A 20,832-nucleotide genomic window follows, 5' to 3' on the forward strand; every position below is an offset into this window, starting at 1 on the left:
CGTGTTCAGCGTGTCTTACCCAAATTGCACGCTAACCGTGCTATAACTCGCACACTTACCATGACATATGGCACGCTACAAAAAAAACAAAAGGTCTAGCGTGTTAAATTTGCCAAAACAAAGGCAAGTGTGTCCGTCTTTGTTTTTTCAATTTAATATGCACATATCCGTGATCTACGGCACGCTAAGCGTGTCGTGCAAGCGTGTCGTGCGCGTGCTTTCACCTTTAGCATCAAATTCCTGTGGAGGGTCACATATTGGAGTCTGTATATGGTTTTCATACTGTTCTGGGAATAATCAAAGCGCAGACTTTTACAAAATGTGTGGTTAACGTCAGCAAATTAATGTCTATGCGCTTTGCTGCACAATGATTGAATTTACATAATATTCAATAATATTATCAAGGTCTTTTAAAATTCGAAAATCACTTTAACACGTACCCGCAGAACTAAAAAAAGCTAATTGTGGTGTTTCATCTTGTGAGAACCTTTCCTACCCTTAGTTATTTTAGTTTTCTTGTGACTGTCTTTTCTGTTAGCCTTGTTCTTCAACACTCTTTTAAATAAGCCATTACCCATGCTTGTCTGCATGCTCGGATCCTGAACATCCATGCCATTACCTCCTCCAAATCCACCCATTCCTCCATATTCAGGAAAATCTTGCATCGGTCCATTACCTTGTGGCCCGCCAGGCATACCCTGCATAGATCCCATTCCTCCAAGTCCTTCCGGCATATCATTCATCGGCCCCGCTCCGCCTGGCCCTCCTAGCATATTATTCATCTGGCCCATTCCTCCTGGCATATCATTCATGGGACCAAAACCTCCTGGCATTTTAATGGGGCCAAACCCTTCTTGTCCTCCTGGCATATCGGGCATGGGGCTCATTCCTTGTGGTTGATCCTGCATTTGATTCATTCTTCCTCCACCTCCTCCCTTTCCTAGCATACCTTGCATTTGATTCATCCCTCCCATTCCCATTCCCATTCCTGGCATTCCATTCATTCCTGCCATACCACCCATCATCCCTGCCATTCCGCCGCCCATGTTTCCACCTCCCATATTCATCTTTGCTCCCATTCCATTAGCACCTTTCCAAGCGCTGGCAAATTGGTTTTGCATCTGTTTTTCGATAGCCGACATCGCTTGTTGCTGCATTTGTTTCATCGCTGAACTGTAAAACATCTGCGGGGTTACTGCATCAGTACTCACACCTACGAGATTACAATGATGTAAGATTACAACAAATTTTGCCAAACACTTTTATTTTAATGTCTGTGAGTGAACGCGATGTCAATCTGCAAGAGACCTCTAACGGACAAAATATAAGCCAATTACTTTTGCTTCTCCTTGTTTGTGACTTCTGATGCAGGCGTAAAATCACGATCAATGATACTTCTACATACCAAATAAGTATGCTGAAGAATCAGATATTCTTCTTTTTCCGAGTGAAAGGTTCAACGAAGAAATGATTTCTTGTCAAAGGTATTTTATTAAAAATGATTAAAATGTTGTATATTCCTTTGCTGAAGGAAGCAATTACTGATTAACAAATCTCGCTTAAGGAATACGAAATACTGAATTGTGTTGACAATAATATTTTTCTTTCTGAAAAACAGTTCTGAGTTGTGTCATAAATGTAAATAGAGATATCTAATATCTAGCTGACTCAAATTATTGCTTCTAAAGGCAGTCCCAGTTTTCATCGAAGACACTTCTTCCATGACAATTTCACAAGCATGCAATTTCTCTGTGCCTATTATCTTTCTTGCTCCGGGAAGAAAAGAGTTTCATGCACGATCTACAGGGCTGATTCCTTCTTTTTGCGTTGTTTACCTTCAGTCTTTCCTCGCTTCTCTGTGAAGTGTTTTTTGGACTTCTTCGCGTGTCCTTTAGCTGCCTTGCTTCTCTTGTGGCTGGTGTGCCTCACCTTGCTTTTCTTTTTAGGTTTTTCAACTTTTTCTATTTTCGTCTTCCTTTCATAAGGTGCATCATACCCGTCATCCATTTCGTTTTCAGCCCCTTCGTCTAATGGCTCGTCAAACGCAGCATGTTCTCTTGCTGGAACAAAATACGGTTCGTCCTCCTCATCATCATCATCACTAACATCGTCATCGAGGTCATCACCGTCACTAAAATAACGATGTCTCCGGAAAGGACGGAAGTAAGGCATCGGCTCCCGCTCCTCGTACCCCACGGGAACTTTATCTCTTCCAACTGCCGATTCGTCTACCATTGGGTACATTGGTCCCATGGGTGCTCTGAATCCTCCACCTAGACCTCTTGGGTAGAAAGGGTTTCCTTCACCGAAAGACTCCCTACTGCCCCTCAGCGAGTCTCTCTGATAAGCATTGCCAGCAAAATCTCCCATTCCAGCCATTTCTGCCATACGATTGCCGTACATTCCTGCCATTCCCATGTCTCCCATTCCTCCAAATCCTGCCATTCCTCCCATACCCCCCATGTCGTTCATTCCTCCCATATCCATTCCTCCAACCATTCCTCCCATGCTATCCATTCCACCATCCATTCCACCACCCATTCCACCACCCATTCCACCACCCATTCCACCACCCATTCCACCGTTCATACTTTGCATTCCCCCCATTCCTCCCATCATTGCCATTCCACCCATGCCACCCGACATGCCAGGCATTCCTTTAGCGGCTTGCATGGCGGCCTTGAACTGGTTTTGCATCTGCTCCTGTATTACTTGCATAGCTTGGGCTTGCATTTGCTTCACCATAGGATTGTCTGGTTCTTCGGAGTTGTCTTTGTCTAAACGAGCAATGTAGAAAGGAAATTTTATCATCAAATTGTCTTTTTCATTTATTGAATGTTCAGTTCCCTTTTTAAAAGCTATCAAAAGAGTTCGGTTACCTTCATCCTGACTTGGGGCTTCACTGGGTTCTAGAAAAAAAACCAAGCTAGGATCAACAAGAGCATAGCAAGCATTTTTAAAAAGCACTAAATCGGTAAATCGTACTAACCCACCAAAGAATATTGATAAATCCTATTTACGTTGCTCGAAAGAGCAGAAAAGCCGAAATCACATTTATATTTTGTGATTTTGCGATATTTTCTTGTAGAAAGGCATACATAGATCACATGACTGAGACGATCCAGTTTTTAAAGTAGGGAATGTCATTAAATGGTACTGCGATTAGAAGGCACGAATACACTTCAAACACAGATTGCGTGGCATCGCAACGGCAGCTAAAATCCCGACAGTAGGGATAAAAGGGCAAACTTAAAACACATTAAAGAATTCTGCAGTACAGAGTGAATGTGAAGTCAAAGTTAGACAAATATTCATGGTTACCTTCTGGAGTAGGACCATGTCCTTCATCGTTTCTTCCGCCGGTCTTACTATCATCAGACATCCCAACAGGTACCACAGGTGGAGCTTCTCCGTCCGATCCACCACCAGGAGTAATCTTCAGGTCTGGTGGAAGCTTAGGGTGGTCGGGTCCTGCAGCGATGGCAGCGTAAGGATCTGATTTATTTTTCTGTAGCTCATTGGGTTCTGTCCCAGAGCCACTTCCGCCATCAGCATCATCAGCTCGTTGTGGATTACTGTTGTTTAGCAACGAAGACATGTTAGGAAGAACTGCACCTACCAATTTGTCAAGAGCTTTGAGCGTCGATGTAGTGTTCATGTCTTGAAACTGAGTGATGTTATTGATTCCGTCTCTGACTTTACTCAGTGGAATGCCTGTTGACACTGCATTGCCAGATTTGCCATTTTGGTTTGCCGGTTCTGCGAAGTTAGTAAATTCCTTGCGATCAGGCATTACGCTTCCGGGTTTGGCACTTTTTAGCTTATGAAACAGTTTTATTAAGTTTTTGTGAATGCTTGTCTGAAGCCTTTTAATTTTGTTTTTTTCTCTGGTCACTTGAGGTCTATTTTCTTCGTCATCTTCACATCCTTCTTTAAGGGACGACCTTTTCAAGGACCTCACGACCTCATCATCAGGATCATGCGAGTTTTTATTAGGTTTAGAGGTCGAGCTGCGAACTGAGTTAATACAACCTGTTGGAAAATTGAAAAAGGTAAAAGGAATATAAAAGGGGGGTCGAGGTAAAACATATTATTGCATTTTAAAACAACACACACTATAGTTTTCATTGTTTTGTTAAATACCTTTCAAAGATTTGCTGTGTGAAACCTCTGGAGAACAAAAAGAAATAAATAAAAAACGTATGTAACAATTGCATGAATACACAGATTAATAATTGTTTTCCAGAAAGTTCGCGTCCCAAAATCTTCCTATAAAGGAAGAGGTTTGGAAACAATTCTTGTAAATAACTATTTGGTTGCCTCCTGCCATTTGTTATATTGTGTTTGAATTATTTGTTTCTAAGTATTTGAGTGGAATGCCTTTAAGGTAGCTGGATAAGCTAAATACTTTTTCCACTATAAACAAGCCTTTAAACCTTCTTTAAACCTTTAATCCTCGCTACTAGATCGTGACCGATAAGTGTTAAAAAAGAAAAATTAGGGGGCAATCTCAAACGGAATTTATACTGTGATCATCTCAGATAAGGGCATTTCCTTTCCACTATTGCAGCGAGACGCGGGAAATTTTTTTTACTTATATATTGTGACTAAACGTATCATGCTTACAAATATCATCACGTTTCCGCTATCATGAGTCTGGTTTCTTCTCAGGTTGATGATTAATTTTTCTTTTACAGAAACAGCTGGCCTAGGGTTTCAAACTACGCCATACTTGGAATGTAACTGCAAATAGAGCGATTTTCGTATGATCTTGAAAAATGGTTTCGGTAAGTGTTCGTTATTTGTTTTATCAGCCAATGGATGAAAAGATCAAAACCTGGACTCTTCGTATCCCGCTAAATAAAACCCTAATATGGAGGAGGCATTGTTCGATTGGGCAATAGTGTTGCAGTATTGCGTCAAAGGAAGTATTGAATGATTTCTAGAAAGTTCTCGGGCATGAAGTTTTTCACCCGAGCGTTCGATTAACCAACCAAAAGCCACGCGCGTTTGTATCCGTTTGATAAACCAATCAAATCACTCAATTTTCGTTCATTTGTTGTTTCTGTTTAGTTCGTGCGTGTTCATTTCAAGGTCACACGAAAATCGCTCTTTGATGGAATCACTGTTTTTAATACGGAAGTCTAGCCCATTCCATGGTAGGATGTACGTCACATATATGTCACGTTGTTCACATAGAACGCGGTATCAGATTCAGCTTTGACGAAAATGTTCATTCGACGACGAGGTTAAGAAATATCTAGATTGCAAGTTCTTTTTTTCTCTTTCTCTCTCTCTTTGGTCGCAACCGAGTAATTTGTTCAGAAACGTATCACTGATATAATTCCGGCGAATTTATTTTGTCAGATCACTCATTCTTTTGTATTTTCTACATGGAACAAAAAAGAAGGGCTTGTGCAGCCTTGAACGCAACATTAACTTTGTTGTCAAAATAACTGGTACCAGTTGCTTACCTGTTAATGAATTGACTGCTAAAAGTAGAAAAAGCAGAACGGGACGTTTCCGCATCATTTTCAATTCCTCGATGCTAAAAGAAATAGAAGTTAAAACAAAAACATTTTAACATGAGTAACTAGATTGTGTTTTTAACGTTGTCTAATAAATCGAGGGGGTTTAGTGTTAATTAGACTACGCTTGACATGGCCAAAACATCCGAACAACGCAGATATCCAGTGCAATCTTAGCTCTCTCCCAGTCTTTACTTTATCTACTACCAGAAAAAAACTAATTGCTAAGAACATAACGAATAGGTAGTAACTAGCAAAACCAAAACATGTGCCTTAATAGTTTGTTTTGATAAGTGATACCTGGTGACTCTCCTTGTGGACCCAGTTTGTTGATGTATTTTACAAGACGAAAACAAAATTTTACAAGGTACAAATACTCAATAGGTAAGATTACTAATCATTCGTCCACCCTCGCACCATATACTAGAGGCCGATACTTTTCTCTACAAACAAAACTTCCTTTGGTTATTGACAGGTTTTGGAAATGTAATCTCCAAAGACGATCAAAATATAAATTAACTGCTACGAGCTGCAAAAACAATTATCTTAGCGATAATTAAGAATAGTCACTACAAGCTATAAAGAAAGTGAGAAAATTTCAAACTCATCAATCAGAATTATGTGGCGTCGGATAACTTACCGCCAGTTGAGGAACTGTTGAAGATATTGGTCAAATACATTTGTCTCAAAGCACTAGAGATCAAAGCTTCGCTACTGATGTAAGAATACGATATTTAGCTAACCCAGATCATAAAATTATTTACCAATTAATTATTTACAACATAAGTTTAAAACATAGCTCTCTTGTGTTGCCAAGGACGTTAAGAAACAGAGCGTTTGCAGGCATTGAACGATCAAACGGTAGTTGTATACATGTTTTGGCTTTGCGTGATCATTAGGACAATGCCAGAGCTACGAAAATGTATAAATACGTGGCTAAAACAAAGCTTAAAACGCCAAGCTAGGAGGTCAAAGGTGATGATCGCCTACTAAGTGAACGTATCGATGCCTTTAATTTGTCGAGAGGTGGTGTTTTAAGGTTATATTGAGCCTGTCAAGGACCTCAAACTGGGTCTTCAAGCGCTACCTGCAAATCAGGATTGTTGTCACTTCACGGCGCAACGAGCGAATTAGAACAATTCAGGGCGTGTTATAAAGCTCTATCGAGGACGGGCGTGTCCCTTAACTGGATTTCTCTGGCACTACCTCCGAGATGCACCTATGTTATAGTCAGTAGGTGCAACGGCCGGTGAACCATGGCCAAACAACTGAAAAGCCTTTCAAGTATCCTCGTGGTGATAGTGACAATACGTAAATAAGTCTGATTTTAAATCCAAGTCAACAATTTTGTAACGTATTACAAGCAGTTCTCGGTCTGAGCTACTAGACGCTTACTCTTTGATATTATCCAGGTCGAAAGTCCTGAGGAGTACTTCTTATCACTAAAAGTGGCGGCTGTTATTTTTTTCCGTATTGTTTGTTGGAAATTTAAATATTTTACAAGACGTATATGAGCAAGATAGTCGATTTCCAGCCGTTTAAGGGAGCCCGAGCCGCAAGAAATGGCCAGTATTCGAGTCGAGGAAAGAACCAAAAAGGAACGACGATATTTGCCTTGCAGTATTAAGCAAATCAAGGCAATCAATTGCCATGGCTACGCTTAGGCCTTTCCCCAATAATGGTCTGCTAACAGAGTCAGCTAGCTGTTCATATGTCAGTCTATGGTTCTTGCATAAACTTTCCTTGTCTAAACTAAAAGGCTAAGTACTGTCCACATTGTCGCCCTTTTAGACGATGAATCTGTTATCTCCAATTACCGGCTAATCTCTGGGTCACCCCTGAAAAAGGGGGGCTAATAACCGGGGAACCGATGTTCTCTTTAAGATAATAATAGGAAGCTTAAGCAAAGTCGTTTTTGCGCGACGTATGTCAACCGGAATTGAGCGCTTTTCCCTTCTAATATGCCTCGACGCTGTCTTTGCTCTTATAGAGACAATCTGACCGAAAATAATGAGAACACCATCGCCCAAGAATACAAAAAGTCCACTTCCGTCTTTGCTTGAGCTCCCCCCACAATTGCTGGCTGCAAAAAGAATCTATTTTCTAGCATCTTTCTATGATTTCCGTCTCCTTACTTTTGTAAACGATATATTGGGGGCAGAAATGAATCCTCGCATCGGAAGATTAAAACACAGCTAGTCTGTTTTAGCAAAAGGAAAGCATCGTTGACGATTCCGAAGAAATTCTGTTCTTTTTTCGTTGACTCCTACGAGGTTTGAGAGCTTTGTAAAGGGATAGTGTTTGCGTAATGTTGATATGGTCAAAAAAGCAAAAACGAATACGTTTATAGGCACATTACATAACGTAAAACAGACTAGCTGTGTTTTAATCTTCTGATGCGAGGATTAAATTGGTAAGAGCCCGCCCCTCCTTGTATTACAAGCCGATTGGATTATTGTAACAGTCTACTGTACGGACTTCCAAACACTGCGATCTCCAAGTTGCAAAGAGTCCAGAACGCTGCAGCTAGACTCGTTACCTTTTCATATAAGTTCAGCCATGTTACCGCTGCAATCTATAATTTCCGTAAGGTATCAATCTGTCTATTAGCTGCGAACAAATTATGGATTACCACTATATTTCCCAAGTGAATGAAATCAAAAACAGTTCAACAGTTTAGATCCTTACTCAAAACATATCTTTTTAAACAAGCATTCCATTCTTAGTAATATTAATTTTATTTTATTTGAAAATTTCATTAGATTTTTAGAATTCTTGATGTGATGCGCCTTTGATCATTACATGTTAAAAGGCGCAGAATAAGTAAATAACTATTAGCTTACAAATAGATACAGCAACCACGAAACATAGAATGCGATACTGCGAAAGTGCTCGGTTACAAATGAACTCTTAAAATGATAATGTTACGAGAACTTTCTCTGGCTAATGCGAAGGAAACTGACGTTTTATCTTACTAAGCTTTTTTTCGGCATTATTTCAGAGTGAGTTACAAAACGTGTATTCGCAGATTTGTTGCTGTTATATCCTTTTCCAGTGGATTCTTCTTTTTTACTATTTTAGGGATAATTGTTCGTTTTGCAGAAATATTTTTTCGTAGGGATCTTGAACCTTTTCGATATGTCTTGATCAAGTGGTGTGCTATACTCGGCTTCGAGATTATGGCCTTCTTGTGAGTTTTTGACACCAATTTGTTATTTCTTATATGATCCCCGCTACTCTCAAATGAAGAATACAGCTTAGAGATGGTTGGTTTTGTGTCTTTGTGAGCGCTTCCTCGACCATTACCGCTAAATTCCATGCTTCCTGACCCCTTAGATTTCATGGAGGTTATTTTGTTACGGAGACTAAAAGAAGTGTCATCTTCAGCTTTGGACTCAAAATCACCCTGGCGATGATCGTGGTAAAACTTTCTTTCTGCTTCCTCGTCACTATCTTTGAAATCACCATAGTCTTCCGTGTTGTAGGAATCATCGTCTTGTTCCGGTATTCCACGGATGGCTCCATCTTCGTTATATCCTCCAAGCCCTTTGTTTCTAGTCGAGTGACCCATTAAGGCATCGTACATCGCATCCTGTTGGGCTGCAACTTTTTCTTCAAGATGTGCCGCCTCTTCAAACTTTTTCTGAGCCTCCGATGTTTCTTTTTTACCTTCTCCCCCAAGGCCCGTTAAGCCGTTTGCAGTATTTACCGGTGGCTGGCTTAATGGGGATTGGATAGGACTAGCCACCGTCGGCTGGCTAGCTAAAGTAGAATCTTGTTTCTCAGCCGGTGATTCGCTTACATCCTTTTTATTCAGCATTTCATGAACTCTTTTAAAGAAATCGTTCTCCGCTTTATAAAGCTCTTGTCTGGCCTGAAATGCTTTGACCAATTTTTGGGCGGTACCAAATGCTTTTCTTGCTGCCAGACGGTCTTTAGACAAGATAGGCTGGAAAAACCTTTGTTGAGGTTGCTGCCGATGATGATTTTGCTCCTGTACTGCATTAGCAAATGACAGAAGTTGATCTCCTTTTCCATTTTGTGGCTCGTTGATCTGCTGGCCTTTTGTTGATTCCTCGAGAGAAATATTCCCTATACCATGTGTCGGAATAACCGGTTTGTTTCCCTGTGTTTGCTTGTTTAGACTCAAATTGGTGCTATTTTTAGCTGGCATGTTCTTTGCATCACTAGTCAAATTCTTTACGTAGCTGAGGTGTGCAGCTTTTAGAATGTTAGTGATAAATGAAGTGTATTTGTCTAAGAGAGCCGAAGTGCCGCCAGTCGGTTTTTTGCTTTTGCTACTGAAGCTTGGTTTGGACTCCAACGAGGAGTTGTCTGATGGTTTATGTAGTTTCTGCATTACATTAGCTTGCTCATTACCCCTTAGTTTCTGAAACGGTATATCGCTGATAACGATACCGGCTTGGTCTTTAGTGTAGTTTGCCTGTTTAAGCTCTTGTAGTAGAAGACGCTTAAGAATTTTTAACTGGTGTGAATCTTGTTTTGATCTCTGACTCGGCACTTTGAGCTGGGTGGTGTCAGGAATTTTGTCACTGGCACTCTTTCCTTGATTGACAATGTTCGTATTATTTCGTTGCATTTTTTCCGCTTCCCTTACGGCCATTTCAAGCAAAGCAACGGCATTGGTTAGTTTAGTGTTATTGAGATGACCTATATCTGTTCCTGTGGGATCTTGCCCAACGCTCTCCCAAACAATTTGCTTGGCCTTCGCAAATGCTGCCCTTGTTGCGTCTGGGTCAAATGGCTTTCCATGCACAACGATACTTCTCAATTCAGGAATTAATGGAAACGTATCATTTTGCACCAGATCTTTGGTTACTTTTGCCTTGGAACCATTGGTTACCTCAGAAGAAATTTTACGCTCACCATTCGTATTTGTTTGTGACATATTTTGTAATTGTTCATTGACTCTTTCAAGAAATTGAAAAGTATCTTTGAGTGCGTTTTCTGCGTTGTCTTGCTGCACACTCTTGTTATTATGTGATCCCTTGATAGCTTTATCAAGCCTTACAGCTAGCTTGAGAAAGGATGCGAGGTTTTCCCGATGTCTTTTTCCATGTCTATGGTGGTGATGACGCCGTGGAGGTACTTCCGGTTTCATTACAACTTTGATGACGTTTGGAACGCTTCCTACTGCAGAGACGGGATTCGATGCCTTCTCGCCGCTTTCCATTTCACGCATAGCATCTGCTAGAAAGTTCCTTTTGCCGTGGTACACTTTCGTTTTTTTCCTTCCTAGTTCACAATAAATAAGAGACACCTGGTTATACGTTGAATGTCTCATGCGATAAAGCAATTATCAGCTGCCCCTGAAGTGTAGTAATTTGGATAGGTTCAAGACTTCAAAAACAAGTGATAGAAATTTACTGCAATGTCGAATTTTACAATCCATATCATCGTACAAATAGTTCTATAAACAACCTTACTTTCAAGGTCAACCAATAGGTGTTATTTGTAAATTCTGTTAAAAATAATTTTCTGCCTCTTACCTGAACGGGAAGCAGAAATTTCTGATAGAAAAAGTATGAGGACAAGCCCCAGAATTCTCATGTCTGTGTTGTCTCCCTTAGAAGGTCATCACATTGGGACATAGATAAAACCTTGCTCCTTTTGTATGGCAGTCTGGAAATAGAAACGTTTTGAAGCTAAGATTTATATTTTCGATTTTAGCGAACTAGAACTGAGATTAAAGGCAATCAAGCATAAAATCGGCAGGTGCTTTAACACTCGACCCGTTTGGTTATACCTGCTATTTTCGTCTTTTCCAAGTATCATTTGAGAAAAAAAGACGACAAAAGAAAGCAATGAAAGATCATTTAGTTGTTTAGTTCTTCAGTGTCCTATGGGTCAAACCCAAAGAACATATTTTGATGTATGTTGTTTTACCAAATATTGGCCGGACACAGTTCGCTGTCATCTCCGTGGTTTCGTTTTAAGTTTATCCTTTAAAAATTAAATGAAAGGTCTCTCCTTTACAGATTACTCTAGGACTAATAAATACTCTTATGCCAAGAAAATATAAAAGGAATTTTGAAGTTTTTGCCAGTCTGTTAACTAGACAAAACATCATTTGTTATATGAAAGAAATGGCTGGCTTTAATGTACCTGGTGTGTTGACCACCGTGTAATCAATAATAATAAACCATAAATGAAAATATGGACAACATCCTTAGAATTAATGGTTATTTTAGAGTGCAAAATGTTTAATTCAGAGTCGCTCACCTTTTATAATATTTCCCGATAACGTGTAATAAGGGCTATATTTACCAAAATGTTCGCAATGTTAGCTAGAAAGTCCAACCTTTAATGATGTAATGCCAAAGCTTCACTCGGATGGCAAAGGTCACATACGCCTTCCTGCCTATAACGTTTTAAGCATCCATGAACATAGGGTTGCTCTGTCGATTGAAATGTTCTTAAAACATAGACAGTCTTAACGTCTTATTGATGCTGACAGTTTCGATGACTGTCAGCCATCTTTATCAAAACTTGAAAAACATTAAAAGTGTCAGAAGCCTTAAATAGGCTTCTGAAGGAGTTAATTATTGCGAGAAACGCGCAAAGTCACTCTGTAGACGCCCCCTCCCCCCTGGTTTGGGGGTGGAGATCACTTGTGTCCATATGGGAGAAAGCTGATAGGCTCCCTCGTCCCTGTTCATGGTAGGAGGGTTCGATCTAATACATATGCTTTCCTTGATCCATCGCTTAAACTTGTTACTTTCCTGCTCAACTATTTCACTTGCTTCCCAATTCATAATATGATTGTTCTGACAGACGTGGTCTGTTATGGCTGATTTATGGTGTTCATTGGTAAAAGCTCTGCGGGTGGATCTTGTGAAATTTCTGTCAGAGATCTTTTCTGCTGCCTTTCTGTGTTCTGTGATCCTGGTTCCCAGCTGTCTCCCTGTTTCACCGATATATACCTTTTCGCATTGGCTGCATGGAACTGTGTCCGGTTTCTCTAAACCTAAGCTACGAAACGATATGTGGATGACATCCTAGAAATCATTAAGAGGGGAAAGGTGGAGGCTCTGACAGATCATGTCAACGGAATAGACAAAACAAACAGCATCACATTCACGCACGAACCAGAGAGAAATGGCCAGATCCCATTTCTGGACACTCTTATCACCAGGAGGGAGGACGGATCCATCAAACTACTGGTTTACAGGAAAGCCACACAAACAGACCAGTACCTGTCGTTTCAATCGCATCATCTACTTCAGCACAAACTTGCTGTCATACGGACGTTATTGGAAAGGAGTGACAGCTTTGTCACGGAAGAAGAAGACCGTAAACAAGAGGAAGAACACATAAGAACAGCCCTCCATACATGTGGTTACCCGAATTGGGCGATAAAGAAGGTCAAAGAGCAAATCAACAGAAAGAAAGCTATTAGAAAAGATAGATCCAGTCTACGCACAGAGGAGAAAAGTCTAACCTCGCGTGTAAACAACGAATGCTAAGATGAAGAACTACACCGAAGCTATTTTCAACGAAATCCAACATTTAAAGATGATTACTGTGCTTTAGATGTAAAAAGTTTCAACTTTTCTTTGCTAAGATTTTTCAGCCGAATGCCCCCATATATGAGTGGATAAGTTATTCCGAATACAAGACAAATGTTTTAAAACCAGTAGAAACCTTTAAGCTCCAAAATCAATTTCAAAAACATCATTTTCAAACTTTTTTTTCATTAAAAGTGAATGACAGGAACGATTTCAAGAGATTAAAGTTCAGACATTCTGAATTCAAGAGTTAACTTGCAGTTCCGATTTATTCTTAACTTAAGAGTTTGAAGTTTCCATATTCTTAAATCGAGAGTTTAAAGTTGCGACATTCTGAATTCAAGAGTTTGGAGTTATGACATTCTGAAGTTAAATGTTTGGAGTTCTGAATTTAATTCTTTGAAGTCATGGCATTCGGATTGGAAATCGAATGTTTGGAGTTATGACATTCTGAAGTTAAATGTTTGGAGTTCTGAATTTAATTCTTTGAAGTCATGGCATTTGGATTGGAAATCGAATGTTTGGATCTCCAACATTCTGAATTCAAATGTTTGGACTTATTGAAACGGAACTGTTAGCAAATTGTTGTTGCTCGAAATATCGTGGTTGTTAACATGATCAGTAGGCCGGATGATGACGGATGATTCCGAATTCAACAGTTTGGAGTTCCGACATTCTGAATTCACTAGTTTGGATTCTATTGTTAAGGAGGCAATTCAATAGCCTTTTCCCGAGCATGGCCGAGGATTTAAACTCGAGACAACTGAGAAACAAATGCAGCTAATGGTCAGAGCGAGACTCGAACCCGGGGCTCCGGGTCGCGATTCTTAGGCGCTTACTCCCAGGCCATTCTTCCCTCACACCCTGGATCTCTCATTGTAGATTGGATTAAGAGATTATGGAAATACATGACTGTTTCTAATAAAGTTTATTTTTGATGTTATGAAAACTGAAAGAAGTACTTTGATCAGAGCACATGAACTTGAAGTGCAAAAAAAAGGCATTAGTGAAAATTTTATTACTATATTAAATAAAGTGTTCTCTTTATTGTTGGGTATTTTCAGTGAAAGTAAAAGACATTGGAGTGGCGAATTAATGATGATGGAGGGTTTAAAAACCTTATTCCCGGTTATCCCAATTGTCCCAGTTGTCCCGGTTGTCTCGGTTGTCCTATTTGTCCCGGATGTTCCGGTTGCTCCGGTTGTCCTGGTTGTCCGGGTTGTCCCAGTTGTCCCGGTTGTCCCATTTGTCGCGATTGTCCCGGTTGTCTCAGTTGTGCCGGTTGTCCCCAGGTTTCCCGGTTGTCTCGGTTGTCCTAGTTGTTCCAGTTGACCGGGATGTCCCAGTTGTTCTGGTTGTCCGGGTTGTCCCGGTTGTCCCCGTTGACTGGCTTTTCCCAGTTGTCCCTGGTTGTCCCGTTTGTCCCAGGGCTTTTCAGGGCTGTCAGGGTTATCCCAGTTGTCCCGGTTGCCCCGGTTGTCCAGGTTGTCATAGTTGTCCCGGTTGTCCTGGTTGTGCCAGCTGTTCCAGTTTTCCGGGTTGTCTCGGTCGTCTCGGTTGTCTCGGTTGTCCCAGTTATATGGATGTCCAGGTTGTCTCGGTTAACCTCGTCTTCCTAGATGTCCCAGTTATCCTAGTCGTCACGGTTGTCCTGGTTGTCTCTGTTTTTTCCGGTTCTCCCGTTTGTCTTTGTTGTCCTAGTTGTCCTGGTTGTTTTGGTGGTCGTGGTTATCCCACTCATCTCACTCATTCGGGTCATACTGGCCATCCAGGTCATCACAGGTGGTTTCGGTGGTTTCTTTTATCCCGAGAATCCAGGATTAAAGGGGATGCTATACGCTGTATCGGTTATGTGCGGCGGAAATTGGTATGGTTTTAAAATCTTCTGGTGCTGAATTTGGTATGGTGGCTGGCTGTTTGAGTCTCACACAGATTGATGTTTAGTGTAGTTCTGGAAGCTGAGTCAAGAATTGGTTATGTTTTATCAATTGTGTTTTGAGAAACGCAATTGAAATGTGAAATAGGGAATCATGGTGAAAAAGAAGCACGCCGTAACCCCCCTCCCTCCTCCCCCTCTCCCATAGCCTTTCTGTTCCGGAGAATCAGTTTTAAAAAATTGCAGCTTCCTCTGTGCCCTAAGTTGTCCATGTCGTATAAAGATACGCTGTACGTCTATCCTTCAGTGATAATGACAAACGCTAGATAAGTTCCAGGTTAATTCAATTTTATTTGCACTTCTGGGTCTCATACGTTTCAAATTCTTTGGAGAATTCAAGTCACTATTAGATATGCAAAAAATTATCTTCTAATTCAGTCTGTTCCTCAAAAGGAAGGAATTTGTTTCAACAGCTTGTTTTCTGTGCTAATATCTTAATTAACACGGTCAATGGTATTTGTATCATATTTTGTCCACATGCTAATAGCTATTGGAAGCAAATCTTCCAAGGCTACCACCCCTGAGTATACGTTAACGTACGTGAACGCATATGTAAGTCAGACTCTGTCCACAAAAAAACGACGTAACCAACCAATTGAAGCTGGTCTTCAGACAATGTTTCCTCAGGCTACATGATGGAGGCAAAGTACAGCAGCGGATCAAGGGGGAGGGTCCATGGGGTCTAGACTTCCGCTATTGACCTGACCTTGTTTGAGACTGAAATTCTTACATCGGCAGGATGGTATATCACTTCTTAACAGGTTGATTTTTTTATGAAACGCGCGTTGCATGAGGATATTAAAAAATGCAATCGTTTTTGGGTACCCTCCTATATTCTGTTCGCCTCTGCTCGTAAAGCAGTATTTCGCCCGCCAACGACGACCGGCGCTCACAGATTGAGAAACACGTAGTCGTCTTTGCTTTCTCAGCTGGTCACAAAAAAAGTTAAACAGTCCTTTGTGGACCAAAGTTTGGACCCTCAATCAAAAATTCCTGGATCCACCCCTGAAGTGACTGTACTCATTTTTAAAACACTGACGTTGCAGCGCAGGTTCAACGCTGTAGTCGCGTCGTAACTGAGTGTGGTTACTTGTTAATACTCTAGCACTCACAATATTCGTTTAGCTCCCGTGTTCAAATGAAATCTTGCAAGAGATTTTTAAACGGTGTCCCGATTCTTGTGGACGAAATCTTTGTTAGCGTTCACGAACGAAAACGCATACGTGTGGAACATTAAAAATGAACCAAATAAATAAATGCTTTTGTATGATGACAATGTTTTTGACGATGTTCTACTTGCTTATCATTATGTCGAATTCTGGCAACACTAAATTGAGACGAAACGATGATGATCTTTAAAACTTCCCACCACGATAACAAAACTATTTAAACAGTATTCGCAACCTTTTTCAAATTATCATAGAAAGCCTCAAAAAGCAAAGAAGAGCTTTAAGAGTAGTAATATTATAGAGAACTGTGAAGCAAAGAAAGCTCAAAAATCTTCGAAATACTTTTCTTTCATGCGTGTCGTCTTTCTTACAACATACGAATCAAAATTACGTCTAATAAAAACAACGGTTACGAAATTGCTTCATAAGTTTGTATATTCATGAAAGTGGATTGTTTCTGTTTTCTTTGACTTATCTCTTCACCATTCAGCATCACTTAACCTGCAAGGGCAACTGCACAGAACCTTTCCCAGGTACTCCCATTCACCTTTCAGGGGAGGGGATGGGCCCTCGATAATCGGTCTACAAGTGTCTCTATCCCCCCTGACTGTCTTATGGACCACTGCGGTTCTCTTTGCACCCTGCTCTTGTTTATGCTTTGTAGGAGGCCTCCAAGGGCCTGATCTTCCGAAGAGGGTAGGAAGACGAAGATGAAAAATATCGTGGTGCGTGGTCGGAGAGAAATGGGATTGGTAAAAACGTGAATGGGGCATAAACCAGTCTCCTTTTCTATGAGCTTGTTGGCTCCATGGGATCCAGTGTTTTTCTCTGCTGTCTTCATCATCGTCATCGTCATCACTATCATCATCATCATTATCATCATCCCCCTCTTCATGGGGAATGAAAATGTTGTGTTGATAATCCCAGTAGCCTTCTCCACTATGATCTTTATGAGCCATCACCACGAAGGGATTAGAATGACGATGGACGCCCCAAAAATGACGCCTGTGTGTAGGGAATGCATTATTAAGGAGTCCAAGGTAATTAGGGACTCCAGAAGTGAAAGGGAACCCATAATGATGCATTCTCCGGTGATGAGGGTGACGACGTCCCCATCTGCCACGCTCCTCGTCTTCTGGCAGTGAGGTAAATTCATCTGGTCCTATCAAAGGTGACCGCTGACGTGAACCCATTTGAGAAGACGCTTCGTCAGTGTCCAAGAGAGTACTGCTCGGTGATGTCATACCTGTCAGCATTTTTTGAATGTCTTTACTTTCCGAATACATTTCCTTATTTATCGTTGCTTTTACTTGATCGTTGAGGACATTCATCACCTGGTCCAGCTGTAAAGAGGGTCCACCAGACGTTTGGCCACCACCGAAGTATCCTACATTTTGTCCACTTAAGGACATGGGAATATTTGGAAAACTTTGTTTCTTTTGGCACGTCAAAATTGTCACCGTTGTCTTTCTTTCTTTAGGGTCAGCATGACAGTCTAGTTGTTGTTTGTTGCCGCCAGCGGTTTGCATAGAATCTCCCCCTGATTTGCCTGTGCCAAGCGGAATTACTTTACCACCAACCGATAAAGACGAGCCAAATTTCTGTGATGGGTCTAAAATAATATTTAAGGTAGGAACATCTTGAGATTGCCCCGCCACAGCCTTCTCAATACCCTCCAAATAATTTTCTCCAGCTATGAGAGGATTTTCCTTTTCTTCTCGCTGCTCCTCCTGTATGTTAGGTCGAGAAACTTCTTCGATTTGAAGACCATCGACTCCACCTTCAAGATCCTGGCCAATCTTGACAAAATGATGTCCTGCCTGCTTTAGATAATCTGTGCTTGGAATGTCAACAGGTTTAGTTTGCCCAGCGTCTGAAGATGAGGCCTTGGAATCCTGATTTTCTCTTTCCACTTGGGTTTGGTCATTGTTTAATTGTCCCTCTATGCCTTCCGAAATTTTCAACGCTGAAAGAGCATCTTCCTTAAGAAGTGAAACGGGTCCATTGGTACTGTTTGGTGAAGCTTTGTTTGCAGATGACGAAGACTGAGATGTCACGCCTTGAGTTCCATTCGCTAAGCTGTGTGATAACTGATCGGCCTGTGTAAATGAGCTTTGCCCATCCCCTGACGCTTTCGAAAGGCTTTCGTTAGAAGAAATGGCACTGTTTTCCGAGAAAGAACCGGAGGTATCTGTTTGTGGTATAAGCAAAGCATCCGCAGAAGGCATAGTGGCTTCATTTGCAGTTGGACCAGAAATAATAACGGTAACATGGCCATTTGCATTTGTAACCTTTCTTTTTGCATCATTTACTACGATATGGTAAGTCTCCGGTTCGTTTGAGTTGCTTTTTAGCTTGTTTATGATAGCGGATGGTTGTGCTCCACTTGAGGGGTGCTGTTGATCTTGATATTCAGATTGCAGTTGTTCATCTTGGCTAATTTTGTTCCCTTCCTTAGTCGGACTTTGATCAGCACCAGTTTCTTTGGACACAGTAAAGTTATTTTCATCTCCATGTCCTGCACCATTCAGAGCTTTAGTTAGATTTACTTTTTTGCCCCCTTCGGCTAACAATGATGTGGTGGTATTCGTTCCAAAAACTAAACTCTGATTATTTGAACCCGTTTCCGTTAATGATTCTTGTTCAGCCTGAAAATGTTCACTGCTTTTGTTGGAAGCATCGGCCTCGTTTGGAAGTTTCACCTCACTGGTTACATTGTCATCTGATTTTGTTTGATTTAATTTGACGATATTTACAAGACCTTGATATACTGGCTTTCCTGCCTCATCTTGGATGAGAACGCTTGTTGAAGCTGGTTCTTGACCAGTGTCATTCATTTCTTTATTACCTGGGATGCTATTCTGGAAAGACAAATAATCTTCTCCCTGATTGGATTCCATAGAAGTCAAGGCGTTTTGTAGCGCTTTATATCCTTTGGTTGTACCATCTTTATCCTTTTCACTCCCCGAATTAAGAAGACTAGAAACGTAACTATTAACGTTGTACTGGGGATCTTCTGAGGTCGCATCGTGGCGCGGAAAGCCGTTAGCATCAGCTGCACCCTGGCCACCGACCCATAGTAAATGGTTGCCAAAATTTATGACTTGACGTTCAGTCGCTGTACGGTGATTATTCTTGTGTTTTCTGTGATGGTCGCGCGATGAGTGGGCAACTTTGCTTCGCTTGTACTTGACCCCTTTATGTTCAGTATTAACGGCCTCTTGTGTGCTCTTCTTCGCGAAAGCGTGCGAGTCACTACTGGAAATAGCTTCGTTAGCAGAAAAGATGATAGACGAAACCGAAGATTGATTTAGAGCCCGTGCGAGAGTCTCATCTTGCTGCACTTGTTGGGCTTGTTGCTCCGGCTTGCCATTAAGTAATTCTTGTATTGAGGCATCTTCCAAGAGTTTGTCTGCAAAGGTTCGGCCAGCTGGCCTTTCTTCGCGGGAGGCTTCATCAAAGAGTCCAGCACCGGGACTTACTTTCCTGTTTAGAGGCTCCACCTTTCTTGACACACTATCTAAATTTAATTTTTGCAAACCGTTTTCGTTTTTCTTCTCAGCATCAGTGACAGTATTATAGATATCGTTGAGCAAGTGACCGGAATAGTTTTGTAAACTGTCCGAAACGTATTCAGATGAAAACGACATTTGTGGCGCAATGTGGAGGTGATTATCCTGAATAGTTCCTTCTGCTGTTTTCAAACTCGGCATCTGCAAGTCAAAAGATTGCCCTTTCCTTAAAGTTGTGATATTGATTGAAAGCGAAGGTGCCTTTTCTTCGTCATCTTGGTTGGTTGCTGTAGTATTCTTCAACGGAAGCAAATCCATGCTTGAGTGATTTGTCTTTAACGAGAGTCCTGCAAGATTGGATGCAGTTTCATTTGTCATTTTCTCCATACTGCCAGCTACATTGCTGTTTGAGGCATCGTATTGTACAGCTGAAGAATTTACTTGATCTACTGCTAAGTTGAAATTAGTGCTATTGCCAGCGTTTTCTTTTATTCCTTGTGAAAAATAAGGCTCCAGTACCGTGTTAATATCACCATCATGGGGGTTGATCATTGATTTCGTTGCATTTGCCCCAGGTATTTTACTGTCGTTGGAAGGCTTCAAATTTTCGAAATCCGGAGCTGCTACCATCTTAGATGTTTCAATACTCTGAGGAATTTGCGCGATATGTTGCAGCGAACTTAGCCTCGGATCATTTTTTAAGCCTATACCATTTTCGATACTTTTGTTTCCCTGGACTGCTTTGGATTCTTTCTCGTTGCGGTTTAACTTAGCTGGTATCATTTTTATTTGCGAAGCTGCCCATTTAGCGCTATCTTCTTCATCTGAGACACCTAAGATTCCGTTTTTATCTCGCATCTGTGATTGTAATTGAGAATCTTTCAGTTCAGTTCCCGTTACGTCTTCGACCATTTTTTGGGTTTTGTTTGTGAGACGATCTGGAGAACTTTCATTCATTTCTGCAACTACTCCTTTCTCAACTGTGAGGTTGGAATGTTTCCTCGCTTTTTCGTTTCTCATCAGCCTCCTGCTTAGCAATGCTTTCGCAAACTTGGCGTTTTTCTGGAGACGAGCTTCAGTGTCTCGAGGTACAACTCTCCATTCATTCGCATCATGTTTATGACGTGTGTGCAAGTCTGTCATTACATGAAAAAAAAA

General features: G+C 41.0%; 3 protein-coding genes across 4 annotated transcripts; all 3 read right to left on the reverse strand.

The window, feature by feature from the left end:
• Positions 1–259: 259 nt before the first annotated feature.
• Positions 260–6,243, reverse strand: LOC140930209 (uncharacterized). Of its 2 annotated transcripts, none has more exons than XM_073379872.1 (7): positions 6,169–6,243; positions 5,475–5,548; positions 4,144–4,170; positions 3,322–3,759; positions 2,880–2,909; positions 1,836–2,777; positions 260–1,213 (listed from the first exon to the last, which is right to left on the reverse strand). In XM_073379872.1, the coding sequence occupies exons 2-7, from the start codon at positions 5,530–5,532 to the stop codon at positions 459–461; spliced, it is 2,250 nt and encodes a 749-aa protein (XP_073235973.1). In that variant the 5' UTR covers positions 5,533–5,548; positions 6,169–6,243; the 3' UTR covers positions 260–458. The 2 variants fall into 2 exon arrangements, with proteins under 2 accessions (XP_073235973.1, XP_073235972.1); XM_073379871.1 differs by having other exon boundaries at positions 3,322–4,032.
• A 2,128-nt stretch (positions 6,244–8,371) lies between these two features.
• LOC140929279 (uncharacterized) lies at positions 8,372–11,534 on the reverse strand. Its single transcript, XM_073379083.1, has 2 exons — positions 11,039–11,534; positions 8,372–10,784 (listed from the first exon to the last, which is right to left on the reverse strand). The coding sequence occupies exons 1-2, from the start codon at positions 11,097–11,099 to the stop codon at positions 8,536–8,538; spliced, it is 2,310 nt and encodes a 769-aa protein (XP_073235184.1). The 5' UTR covers positions 11,100–11,534; the 3' UTR covers positions 8,372–8,535.
• A 4,784-nt stretch (positions 11,535–16,318) lies between these two features.
• On the reverse strand, positions 16,319–20,780 carry LOC140930210 (uncharacterized). Its single transcript, XM_073379873.1, has one exon. It carries the CDS (start codon positions 20,692–20,694, stop codon positions 16,642–16,644), a length of 4,053 nt encoding a protein of 1,350 aa, XP_073235974.1. The 5' UTR covers positions 20,695–20,780; the 3' UTR covers positions 16,319–16,641.
• Between the last annotated feature and the right edge of the window lie 52 nt (positions 20,781–20,832).

Source organism: Porites lutea, chromosome 3 (genome assembly GCF_958299795.1).
Source record: "Porites lutea chromosome 3, jaPorLute2.1, whole genome shotgun sequence".
NCBI classification, from domain to species: Eukaryota; Metazoa; Cnidaria; class Anthozoa; order Scleractinia; family Poritidae; genus Porites; species Porites lutea.

Excerpts from the sequence above, each read along its gene's own strand:
- LOC140930209 (XM_073379871.1), bottom strand. The coding sequence starts at position 5,532 with ATGATGCGGAAACGTCCCGTTCTGCTTTTTCTACTTTTAGCAGTCAAT. Across the intron at positions 2,910-3,321 it reads ACATGGTCCTACTCCAGAAG|AACCCAGTGAAGCCCCAAGT; the intron begins GTAACCATGAAT and ends TTTTTTTTCTAG. Across the intron at positions 1,214-1,835 it reads GAAGCGAGGAAAGACTGAAG|GTGTGAGTACTGATGCAGTA; the intron begins GTAAACAACGCA and ends GTAATCTCGTAG.
- LOC140929279 (XM_073379083.1), bottom strand. The coding sequence starts at position 11,099 with ATGAGAATTCTGGGGCTTGTCCTCATACTTTTTCTATCAGAAATTTCT. Across the intron at positions 10,785-11,038 it reads AATTTCTGCTTCCCGTTCAG|GAAGGAAAAAAACGAAAGTG; the intron begins GTAAGAGGCAGA and ends ATTGTGAACTAG.
- LOC140930210 (XM_073379873.1), bottom strand. The coding sequence starts at position 20,694 with ATGAGAAACGAAAAAGCGAGGAAACATTCCAACCTCACAGTTGAGAAA.